This window comes from Cucumis sativus, chromosome 6, assembly GCF_000004075.3.
Source record: "Cucumis sativus cultivar 9930 chromosome 6, Cucumber_9930_V3, whole genome shotgun sequence".
Lineage (NCBI taxonomy): Eukaryota > Viridiplantae > Streptophyta > Magnoliopsida > Cucurbitales > Cucurbitaceae > Cucumis > Cucumis sativus.
The window spans coordinates 5,626,378-5,639,293 of NC_026660.2; the positions used below are offsets into that span (position 1 = coordinate 5,626,378).

General features: G+C 29.7%; 2 protein-coding genes and 1 long non-coding RNA gene across 3 annotated transcripts; all 3 read right to left on the reverse strand.

Annotated features, from left to right (window-relative positions):
* Positions 1–629: 629 nt before the first annotated feature.
* LOC105434387 (hypothetical protein) lies at positions 630–2,021 on the reverse strand. The gene has a single exon (XM_004145038.3). It carries the CDS (start codon positions 2,019–2,021, stop codon positions 630–632), a length of 1,392 nt encoding a protein of 463 aa, XP_004145086.3.
* A 4,686-nt stretch (positions 2,022–6,707) lies between these two features.
* Positions 6,708–8,108, reverse strand: LOC101208849. The gene has a single exon (XM_011658431.2). The coding sequence runs from the start codon at positions 8,106–8,108 to the stop codon at positions 6,708–6,710; it is 1,401 nt and encodes a 466-aa protein (XP_011656733.2).
* Positions 8,109–11,472: 3,364 nt separating this feature from the next.
* LOC105435766 lies at positions 11,473–12,916 on the reverse strand. Its single transcript, XR_969717.2, has 2 exons — positions 12,461–12,916; positions 11,473–11,991 (listed from the first exon to the last, which is right to left on the reverse strand). It is a non-coding gene; the product is annotated as an uncharacterized LOC105435766 (long non-coding RNA).

Genomic DNA, 12,916 nt, shown 5'->3' on the forward strand with positions numbered 1-12,916 from the left:
TATTATATTCTCGAAATGTTATCATAAGGAATTTTTAAATATTATTTACAACTATTTTTTAAAATTATAATATATTACTTATTTGTAAATTCCCACCTAAAAGTTAACATAGCTAGATTAGGAGATGATTGCAAATATGATTTTAGCATTATGGTTATAAAAATTTGAAGCATACATTTACAAAATCACCAACTTTATGTGTGTATATATATATGACAAATTATGTGCAATAGAATCTTTAGAATTTGAGTCTAAAATCAAAAATTTATAATATATATGTGTGTAAATTTTAAAATAACTAAATATGCATCTCAACTTCAAATATATATATGTGACACATAGATAAAATATATATGTTAATAGAAAAGAGATTAGAATTAAAATATGTATAATTTTTAGTATTATCTTTTTTTGCATTGAACTGCATTATTTGTTAGGTAATACTTTTTGTAGCATAGTAATAAGATAGATCACATTTTGATTTATTAAAAGCTTTATCCAACACAACAGATAAAGCTATACACACACTCAAGAGTAAGTAAAAGAAAAATTAAGAAACACAAACACAAATGACATAATAGTGGATGATGGATAATATAGTGTGGTATAGTGATGATGAATTATATAAATCAGAGAGGAAGAGGCTTGTTTTGATAATCAAACTTAAAGGTATAGACTCCAGTGTAAAGGCCATCATCATACTCTGTCTCAACTCTTCTTCCATTTCGGAGAAGATCTCGTTGCGTGTACGAAAACGGAATATCACATTTGGCCTTAGTTGCAAGAAGAGTAACTTTCATCCTTGTGTTTGGTGGTACAGGAACAGTATATGTTGCCGTTACTTCTCTACTTTCTGAAATAGTTTCTCCCCATGTGTAACTCGCTTCAAAATTGTAGCTGACTTTAATCTCAGTATCTAAAATTTCAGGAATCCCAGCTTTAATGGAAGTCTCTATACCCACACCTACGGTGAGTGAAGATTCCCAAGTTTTGGATTTTTCTTCGAGGTACCTCAAACTTACAGCCATAACCGTCTCCTTCGAGCTCGAGTTAACAGCCTCCTCCGTTGCCATTGTTAGTACCTGTTCATCGTATATCTTTGCATCCATAGTCCGATACCGAATATTGTAGATTTCCCTTGAAATAATTGGCTCAACGATCTCCAATTCTGCCTCCTTAGTGATAGTTTCACTACTAGCATTCAGAAAATCCACCTTACCATCACCAGTGTATCTCGTAACAAACCTGCCATTGGCAACGTTTCGAAGTGCGACTTTGTTTTTAGCAATCTTGACGGGCCAGAACAAGGTGTTCTTGTCGTTCTTCGTCTGGTCGTTTGAGTCAGCCAGGATCCAGTTTGGGTCACGTCTCCAAAACTTCTTCGTAGATTCGTTCTTGATTCTAACAGTTCCATCACCAACGTTGAAAATTTCGTGGCTCACCTGAGGGTTTCCAATGTCATTGGCATTGAACTGCAGATATGGGGAATTACGATACGTATAGGTAGCGAGAAACTTGTCATTGTTCTTAAAGGAGAGGTATTTAGGGAGTCGGATGATGTTTTCAAAGTCGACTAGCACAACTAATTTGTCGTCGTGTCGTTTTTCATCGCGTCTATATCTAGTTGTGAGAACATCAGGATGAATTCTGCTACTGGTACATCGACGTGCATAGGTTTGAAGCAAGACATCAAATAAATAGTAAGTCCCTGTAGTAGGACCAGGGATGAAATTAAACAATGTGCATGGCCATGAGGATTCATTTTCACTCGGCTTGCTAACGAAGGGAGTAACGAAGCGATTGTGGTCGTTGGAAGAGGCCAAGTACTTGTCGTTGTAGCAACATTTTATGTGCCAATATTTACCATCCTTGTCGGGCACAATCTCAAACTTTGTAAATGGGGTCAAAGCTTGATCGGAAGAGTATTGTAGGTTACCCCTAAGAAAACCATCAGAAAGGTATTGAAGGTACTTTCCTTCTACGTGGTTCTGGAATCCTGCATATTTGGGGAGAAACGACATTGTTAACGGAGAGAGATGGTAAATATGAGTTTTCTTCTTCTCAATTACACACTTCTCAAGGTGGTGAGGAACTGATGCCCAGTCCCCAAACCTCTTCTCTTTATATACATATATGGATAACTAATATTAATTATTATATTTTGCATGAATGGGACGATACATCGCTTATATGGATAAATCAGAATATATACTTACTTCACTTTTTTGTTTGTTGACTAGATAATCTCAACTTTTTACTTTGTGTCATTCATAAATATCTCTAAAGTACCGTAAAAAAGTTCAAAAAAATAATCTTGCTGCTTTTTAGTGTGTCCAAAAGTTTTCGATTTTTTTAGTTGTAGTATTTCTTCTATACCGCTTAGTTTTTTAGTTGTAGTATTACTTCTATACCGCTTAGTTACTTACGTGTGTTTTTATAATCTGTGCATAACTTTTCGAGTTTCTTTCTAGCATGTTTTGTACTTTTCCATTGATTATTGATATCGTATTTGGTCTTAAGATGGAATGAAGGGTGTTATAGAGATGTTAACCGAGTTGAAATATCTTGGTATATTCCATGATCCCTCTCTCTAGTTGGATACTAAGTGCATTGTAGTACAATTTAAAAAGATAACTTAAATATAAATGGTTAATAAAATAACTCGTGAAATTAAAAAAAAATCATTAAAAAAATGAGTTATTTATAAAAGAAAATTAAAAAGAATCTTTTGAATAAAATAATAACAAGATTTGAAATCAAAATATTTGTGTACTATTATATGTTAAATATATTATCACATATTAAATAAAATATAATATTTTATGATAGCAAATTAAGTATGATTAAGTGTTTGTATTTACATCTATGGATATAACTATTATTTTGGAAAGTTAGTGTAATACGTAATTAAGGGTGGAGGGATAGTTTGAACCCACGGGGATACACGTTCCTGTATTATTGTTATTGTTATTAATTTAAATAAGTCAATCAACTAGCAATGGAATAATTAAGATCAAAAGGAAATGATGAAAGAAGGATAAAGGCATCCATCAACTCAATAAACTTAAAAGAAATGCTCGTATAAAAAGTTAAAGTCATTAAACAGTGTGGAATATGATTGATTCGTATAGAGTTGATGGATGCAAAGATATAGAGAACCAATCAGCTTATCTATAGGTTTTGATGGTTACACACTGCAAAATTAATTTTCACTAACCAAAATGTTGCAAATTTTTAAGTATTAGAAATATATTATTATATACTTTTAAGTTTATTCATTTTGTAGTTGGAGAGAATGGAAAAAAAAAAGTGAGTAGTCAATAAAGTTTTGGGAGATTTTTTTTTTAATTACTGTGTTTTTGTTAGCTTTTTGTTTTCTATTTTTTGTTTTTCTTTCAGTTATTATATCGTTAATTTTTTTTGAAATATACAAAAAAAAAAAAAAAACTAAAATATTTACAAAATCAAATTAAAAAGTCCATGAACCCAACCGTATATTTCTTTTATAAAATATTTCATGTTTGTCTAGCCACTTTCATTCTACTTTTCTATCTTCTCTTCGGATCTATGTTTCCAATCAATCATAAATTTTGTATTTTTTTTTCCAAAGTGTTATTTGATTCAAGATCGTGTACCAAGGTACACAATCTTGAACAAAAATCTTTGAGATATTGGTACATGATAACTTAGATTTAGCTACACGATCGTGTAACAAATCTAAAAGATATTGGTACAAGATCGTGTGCCAAATATAAAATATATTGAAAAAAATCGTTCGAATATTGGTGTCGTCACGTGCACGAGACGACACAGAGAGACCGACATCCTAACAATGTGTTAGTTTTAAAACAAAATAAAAAAAAAAAAAAGTTGCCACCAATTTTTTTTACGAGGTGATTGAACACCAAAATAAAATAAACAAAATTTAAATAAAATCATAAAAAAATGGTTGACAAACATTAGACTTGAGTTTGTGAGTCAATTGTGCATGAGGAAAGTGTCACACCCAAAACACCCATTCAGAAAACGGTGGCAAAATTGTAAATATTGAATTGAAAATATTCTTTAATTTCTTTTAAAATTAATATCTTATTTTACCCCCGACTACTCTCATATTTGAAGTAACGATCTCATAAAATAAGTGGAAAGCATTCCACCACACTATATTCATGAAAAAAAATTTCTCATCCTCAAAAATTAGTACAATTTCTCAAAATCTATCCTAGGCATTGTCTTCTAATTATAAAGTGATTTTTTTCTAGGACATTAATTAAAAGTAATTTTTCTTGGATCAAATCTCGAACTCCCAAAAATTCCAAGAGTTTTATGATTTTGTTTAAGAAAAACGGTATAAGTTATTATAAAAGATTGATTAGAAAATTTTATGAAATCACAAATTAAATTTTGAAGGTTCGAACAACATAAAAAAAAAATGATAACTTGAAAAGATTTTTTTTTTTCTAAAATCACTTTTAGAAAAAGAGTTTTGTGAAAGATTTTTAAACCTATAAAAATTTAAAGTAGAAGGATTTTAAAATATTGAAAATTTTAAATAGAAAGATATATCAATTTTGAATGGAAATGAAAATGAGGCTTAATAGAAAAATTAGATAAGTAAAAACAAAAGTAAAGAAACGTCATAATAAATTAAGCAAACATATTAAAATAGCTTAATGAGATTTTAGTAAAAACATTGTTGAGCAAGAAATTTCGGCCAATTAAATTCTGCCACATCATCCCAACAAATATTTGTCAAATAAGTAGATTAGCCAAGTCTAAGCTCAACAAGTAGATGGGCCTAAGCCCAATAAAGCAAATGGGCCCAAGCTCAAGTTTAAGCTTAAGTCCAAGCCCAACAGCCCCACAAGCAAATGAGTCCAAGCCCACCTAAAGCCCACAAATTTTCTCTATAAATAGAAACCTTTGTCATTCATTTGAGAGGTCTTTTTTGTTGAAGGAAGAATTGAAGCTCTGAAGTACTGAAATTGTGAAGAATTGAAGATTCAAACTTCTATAAAAAATTGAAGATTCAAACTTCTATAAAAAATTGAAGATTCAAACTTCTATAAAGCTCTCAAGACGTGCAAGTTCTTATCAACTTCGAGATCATCATCTTCTGAAAGATTGAAGACTTGGAAGATCAAACTTTCCTTGAATTCCAGAAGATTGAAGCTTAAATAGACTTGCAACTACAACATCCTAAAGACCGAAGATCAATAAATTCTAAATTTTTAACTTGTATTCGAGAGAAAGCATCAAATGAGTAAATACTAGAGATTGTATTTACAATATTCATCAATATACAAATTTCAATTCCCCGAAATACATTTTTTCGAAATCTCGTGTGAACAAACATATTGGAGATCGACCTCAAACTTTCAAATAATCGATTTTCTCATCTCAAGAATTCTAGAAAAACGAACTCTCTAATTTTTTAGATTCCATCGTTGAGTGTTTTTTAAAAGAAAACTAATTAAAAATATTAAAATATTAAACAGCGAAAATGTAAAATAAACAATAATCTATAAATAAAATAAAATATAATGCAAAACTATTAGAAAAAGAAAGAAGAAAGTAAGAATAAATAATGATTAAAAAAATTGATAAACAAGGTATGAAATAACGTACATCAACAAATAAATTTATTATATAAAAAAGAAAATGTAGAAATAAGGTAATAAAGAAATAATTATAAGAGTAGAAAAATGGAGAAATAAGAATTAGAAAAATAAACAAATATGGAGAGAAAAAATAAACGTATATAAAAATAAGAAAATATTAAAAAAACAATAATCAACTTTATGAAAAGAGAATAAAAGAACTAGATATAAAATGCTAATTAAAAAGAAATAAATATAATATAGAAAGAAGAAGAAGATATACAACAAAATGTATAATAAAAAAAATTATATATAAAAGAGAAGTTCAAAAGATAATATAAAAAAAAATAGGAAAATTAGAAAAACAATAACTAAAAAATACAAAAGAAAAAATTAAAAAAAAAGAATTAAAACAATGAACCCTCTTGCTGTTTAAAGCGTAGATTATTGAGAATTAAATCATACCATACACATCTAATGATTAAGTTAGAGATTTTACTGTATGTTGGTTTTTCGACACTTTTAGAAAAATATGATATTTAGGGGTTTGTTACGCGAGAAAACAAAATAGATGTTGTAGATTTTTGTTTCTTAAAGAAGAGATTAAGGGTAAGAGAAGTAGTGACTATGAAAGTTAGAGGTTTTGATGAAGAAGAGAGAACGGTACCGATATCTCTAGGGTTTTTTTTGTGTGACCTTCTCCATTGGTGGTGTTTTTTTCATGAAAGAAGAATAAGAGAATATTTATATATAGCAAAAAATAAAAAAGCTTATTCAAAAAGGCTAAATATTTCAAAATTATTTCTCCACGTAACTTAATTATGCTAATTAATTGATTTAGTTATTCTAATGACCAAGCAACCACATAACACATAACTTTTAAAATGAGAGGATCTAAATTTCTATTATATCACACTGCATTTGCTAATACTTTTAAGTCTTACAGAGTGGCATAGTAATAAGATAGATATTTTTATTTATTTCAAGCTTTATCAAAGACAAGTGATAATAAAGCTACACACTCAAAAGTCAAAAGAAAAGTTAAGAAACACACAAGATGACATAGTGGACGATGGATACAGTGGTAAGCGGTATGGTGATGGTGAATTATTTAGAATGAAGAGGGTAAGGCTTGTTTTGATAATCAAACTTAAAGGTATAGACTCCAGTGTAAAGACCATCATCACACTCTATCTCAACTCTTCTTCCGTTTCGGAGAAGATCTCGTTGCGTGTACGAAAACGGAATATCACATTTGGCCTTTGTTGCAAGAAGAGTAACTTTCATCCTTGTGTTTGGTGGTACAGGAACAGTATATGTTGCCGTTACTTCTCTACTTTCTGAAATAGTTTCTCCCCATGTGTAATTCGCTTCAAAATTGTAGCTGACTTTAATCTCAGCATCTAAAATTTCAGGAATCCCAGCTTTAATGGAAGTCTCTATACCCACACCTACGGTGAGTGAAGATTCCCAAGTTTTGGATTTTTCTTCTAGGTACTTCAAACTTACAGCCATAACCGTCTCCTTCGAGCTCGAGTTAACAGCCTCCTCCGTTGCCATTGTTAGTACCTGTTCATCGTATATCTTTGCATCCATAGTCCGGTACCGAATATTGTAGATTTCCCTTGAAATAATTGGCTCAACGATCTCCAATTCTGCCTCTTTAGTGATAGTTTCACTACTAGCGTTCAGAAAATCCACCTTACCATCACCAGTGTATCTCGTAACGAACCTGCCATTGGCAACGTTTCGAAGCGCGACTTTGTTTTTAGCAATCTTGACTGGCCAGAACAAGGTGTTCTTATCGTTCTTCGTCTGGTCGTTTGAGTCAGCCAGGATCCAGTTTGGGTCACGTCTCCAAAACTTCTTCGTAGATTCGTTCTTGATTTTAACAGTTCCATCGCCGACGTTGAAAATTTCATGGCTCACCTGAGGGTTTCCAATGTCGTTGGCATTGAACTGCAGATATGGGGAATTACGATACGTATAGGCAGCGAGAAACTTGTCATTGTTCTTAAAGGAGAGGTATTTGGGGAGTCGAATGATGTTTTCAAAGTCGACTAGCACAACTAATTTGTCGTCGTGTCGTTTTTCATCTCGTCTATATCTAGTTGTGAGAACATCGGGATGAATTCTGCTACTGGTACATCGACGTGCATAGGTTTGAAGCAAGACATCAAATAAATAGTAAGTCCCTGTAGTAGGACCAGGGATGAAATTAAACAATGTGCATGGCGATGAGGATTCGTTTTCACTCGGCTTGCTAACGAAGGGAGTAACGAAGCGATTGTGGTCGTTGGAAGAGGCCAAGTACTTGTCGTTGTAGCAACATTTTATGTGCCAATATTTACCATCCTTGTCGGGCACAATCTCGAACTTTGTAAATGGAGTCAAAGCTTGATCAGAAGAGTATTGTAGGTTACCGAAAAGAAAACCATCAGAAAGGTATTGAAGGTACTTTCCTTCTGTGTGGTTCTGGAATCCTGCAAACTTAGGAAGAAACGACATTATTAACCGAGAGAGATGGTAAATATGGGTTTTCGTCTTCTTAATTACACACTTCTGATGCCCAATACCCAAATCTCTTCTCTATATATACACATATGGATAACTAATATTAATTATTATACTATGCATGAATGGGACAATACATCACCTATATGGATAAATGGGAATCTATACTTACTTCACTTTTTTGTTTGTTGTCTAAATACTTTAAATCAAAAGTATTTCTAAAGTACTTTAAAAAGTTCAAAAAAATAAATTTACTAGCTTTTTGGTGGGAACTTTTTTTTCCTTCTTTTCATTTTGTTTGAATGGTAGAATTTCTTCTATATCACTTAACTGGCATGCGTCTTTGTAATCTATGCATAACTTTTCGAGTTTCTTTCTAGCTTTCTTTGTACTTTTTCATTTATTAACGACATTGCTTTTGATCGTATGATGGGATGAAGGATGGTATAGAGATTGTCAAGCCAGTTTAGATTTAGATTTGGTGCACCCATGATCCTTCTTGCCTAAATTTTTTAAAAAATATTACTAGTTTCATACCATGTAAAATTTATAAAGATAATTTAAATATAAATGTTTAATAACATAACTATTAAAAAAGTTATCATAAAAATAATATATTCACAAAGAGATTTTTTAAAATAAAATAATAATCAAGTTTTTAAATGAAAGGTAACGAAAATAAAAATATCATTTACAACCCCACAAAACCATAATAATTTTGAAAACGAAAAAATTGTATACTGTTATATGTTAAATATATTATTACATGTTAAATAAAATAAATATTAAATTTTTTACCGTAACAAACCAAGTATGATTCATTTTTAATATTTAAATGTATCAATATAACTAATTAACCTATCTTGAAACTAATAATATCTCATTCAAAATTTTACTTAACAATAATTTTATATGAATGATTTTATAAATATTAATTTCAAATTCTTATCTAAATAAAAAATATTAATTCTTTTATCTTTTTATACAAAAAATGATAATCCTCCTCTCTTAAAGAAAAAAGAAAAATTAAGATGCTCGTACAAAAGTTGTATGAATGTAAACGTTAAAGTCATTCAACAGACACCATTTATTCATATGAAGTTGATGGATATAAGATATAGAGAACCAATCACTCTATCCATAGGGTTTATGGGTACACAAAACTCCAAATTAATTTTCACATACTAAAATGTTGCAAATTTTAAAGTATATGAATATATTATATACTTTAAGTTTATTCCTTTTATATTCCCCTTATTGGAGATAGGGTAAAAACAAATGTAAGCAGTCAAAAGTTTGGGAGAGTTTTATTTATTATTATTATTTTAATAATTAGAGTGGGAGAGGAAAATTATTGAGTGTGATTAAGGATTGTTTTATAAATAGAAGAGATTGAAATGATAATTTTGTTATATGCAACCATTTATTTGGTTGTGAATTTAAGAATGCATGTAATGTTTATAATTTTTTACAACAAAATTTAATGGGAAATGAAGAAAATAACAATTTATTGATTTGTTTTTGTTTTTGAAAAGATAAAAAGAAAAATAAATCACAAATGAATGGATAGGTTGAAGTGGTGGATAATTGTTTGATATTTTGTTCCACATTTTTGGCTTTAATTCCAACCACTTGTAATTCCGCTTGCACTTTTACTACTAAAAAAATAAAGAAAAAAAGTTGATGTTAATGAGTTGATAGAGGTCTTTATCTTTCTTCCATCATTTCATTTTGATCTTTAATTATTCCATGACTAAATTTGGTTCCATTTTTTTTTCAACTTATTTAAATTAATAACAATAATATAAAAAATAACAATAATTTGCAACCTTGAGATCGATTGAATTGACAGATGTTTACCAATTATAAAAAAAATTGAGAAATTATTTACCAATTATAGACAAAAATTTATTGGGTAAATATTTTGTTAAATATTCTATTTTCGAAAAACTTTTGAAAAAGAAAATCTATCTAAATTCACATTTTTTTTAAATAAGGTAAAATTTGAAACATATTTCTAAAATAGGTTGTTGCAAAACTACTTTTAAAAATAGGTGATTTGAGTCCCATGAAATGGATCCCACCTCTTCTATTTTTTCTTATTTTTATATATATACTACATTGGGTCCCACATGTTTTTATTTTCTAATTATTTGTATATACGGGTCTCACACATTTCATTTTTCTCTGATAGTAATAATAATAATGAGAAGAAGTTATTGTTAAACAAAATAATAATAATAATAATAAATCAACAATGCACATTACTAATTGAATAAATTTTTTTTAATATATATATATTAAATATTTCAATCTTTAATTTTTCTTATTAATTCATCTTTTTTAATTTAATTAATTATTACTTAACCAAAATTATATATCTTTTTCTTATTTTGTGTTTAAAAAAACACATAAATTAACAAAATATGTTATTAAAAAATATATTAAACAAAATAATAATAATTAAAAGAAGTGGAAGCTTACTCTAAAAATAATAATAATAACAAATTTGCAATAGAAAATTATTCGTTAAGTTTTTAATTTGTAATCGAACCAATTCTTGTTTTTTTCTTTTGACATGAACTTTTTTTTTATTCAATTACCAATGTGCATTGGTGGCTACAAGTGTTATTATTTTTTTTAGTAACTTCAACTTCTCTCCATTATTATTACTACTTTTATTTGTTTAATATATTTTTAATAACATATTTTTTTGTTAGTATATGAGTTTTTTTAAAAAATATTAAAAATTGGAAAAAAAAATGTATAATTTTGATTAAGAAATAATTAAATTAAATTAGAAAAATGAATTTAATAAGAAAAGTTGAAGATTGTGATATTTAAATATAAATAAAGAAATAAATAAAAAATAAAGAAATAAATTAATTTAATAAAGAAATATATTTTTAGAATTTGAATGTTTAATATATATATTATTATATGTGGGTATATATATATAAATAATAAGAAAAAGTGAAATGTGTGGGACCCACATATATAAATAATTAAAAATATAAAAAATGTGAGGCCCAGTGTAGTATATATATAAAAATAAGAAAAAAATACAAGAAGTGGGGTCCACTTCATGGAAGTCTGTATACAGGGTATACGACTTCACCTATTTTAAAAAATAGTTTTGCAACAACTTATTTTTGAAATATGTTTCAAACTTTACATTATTTTTAAAAATGATCCTTAAAATAACAAAGCACATTCTATTACTTTGTCTCTCGTCTTTGATAAAGCTTAAAATAAATAAAAATGTGGTATATCGATGATGAATATGGATGAGAGAGGGAGAGACTTGTTATGATAATCAAACTTAAAGGCATAGACTCCAGTGTAAAAGACCATCATAACACTCTGTAACAACTTTTCTTCCATCCCGAAGAAGATCTCGTTGCATATGAAAACGAAATATCACATTTGGCCTTAGTTTAGTTGCAAGAAGCGTAAATTCTCCCTATAAGTAATTCATCTCACTTTCTAAAATATCAGGAATAATCCCCCGCTTTAATGGAAGTCTCTCTACCCATACCTACCCTTACCTAGTGCTTTTGAACTTTTAGCTCCTTAGGAATATTTTGTGGATATAAGCCCATTTGAAAGTGTGGGAATAACTCTTTTCTAAAAGAGTTATCTCTTTGTAAAAGACATATAGTTAAATCTGTAAGTTTTAATTTCTTGTCTAACTAGAGTTTAGCTAAAGGTGATAGGGTAGTCTATAAATACTCTTGTATCTCTTTGATATTTTGCACACACAAAAAATTGAAAAGAAATAATACCTTGCTCTCTAAAGCACAGTGGACGTAGGCCTTGTCGAACCACTTTAAAACATCGTGTGTTCATCTTCTCCCTCTTACTCTCTTCATCTTCTCTTCATCTCACCATAATCCAAAACAAGAGAAATAAGAAAACAAGAAATACAGTATAGAAAGAAAAAACAAGAAAATCTTGAGAGTTTTTTCAATCCTCTGTAAACGTAGATCTATATGCAAGTGAAATGAGAGGGAAAAGTAAAACACAAGTTATGCAATTAGGTGGCTTTCCTGTGTTCATACAAGTGGCTATCCCTTGAGAAAGGGTTAATCTTTTTAATCTTCAATGGAAATTATCCTTTATAAAGAATTTTCATGGACAACTTGGGTCCATTTACTTGACGGATTTGTGTATGGGCTCATTTTGCTTATTGGACTTGAACGAACTTTGACTTTGAGTTACACTATTTTATTTGGTCCAAATTTCTATCATGGGCCTGAATTGAATTGGATCTAAATATTGTCAAATTTGAGAGTGGCCACAATCTAGTTGGGGTTAAAAAACCCGAACCAAATCGAAGAACTTACCTGACTTGATTCGGTTCGGTTCGGGTTGGATTGGACTTCAACAGTATTGTTACCGAATTGAATTGGGTCGGTTCGGTTCAAATGTAAAACAAAACTTTAAATTGAAATTAAACCCTAGTTTGCCATTCGTGCGACTTCCTCCATCTGCGCCATTCTTCGTTCCTGGCCGTTCTTCGTTCGTGGGTCTTCTATCTTCCGTCTTATGCTCACGTGGGTCTGAAAAAAGAGGAAGAAAAGTTTTGTCTTTCGCTCACATGGTTCTAAAAAAAGGGAAAAAAGTTCTGTCTTTTCTATGATCTGACATCTGTTAAAAATAATACAAAGTTGAAGAAGTTGTTGATTGTTCTCTTGGTCAAAAGAAGAAGGGGAGGAAACAGAAGAGGAGAAGGGGGGAGAAAACAGAGGAGAAGGGGGAAGAAAACAGGAGAGAAGGAGGAGGAAAGAGGAGAAGAGAAG

Excerpts from the sequence above, each read along its gene's own strand:
- LOC101208849 (XM_011658431.2), bottom strand. The coding sequence starts at position 8,108 with ATGTCGTTTCTTCCTAAGTTTGCAGGATTCCAGAACCACACAGAAGGA.
- LOC105434387 (XM_004145038.3), bottom strand. The coding sequence starts at position 2,021 with ATGTCGTTTCTCCCCAAATATGCAGGATTCCAGAACCACGTAGAAGGA.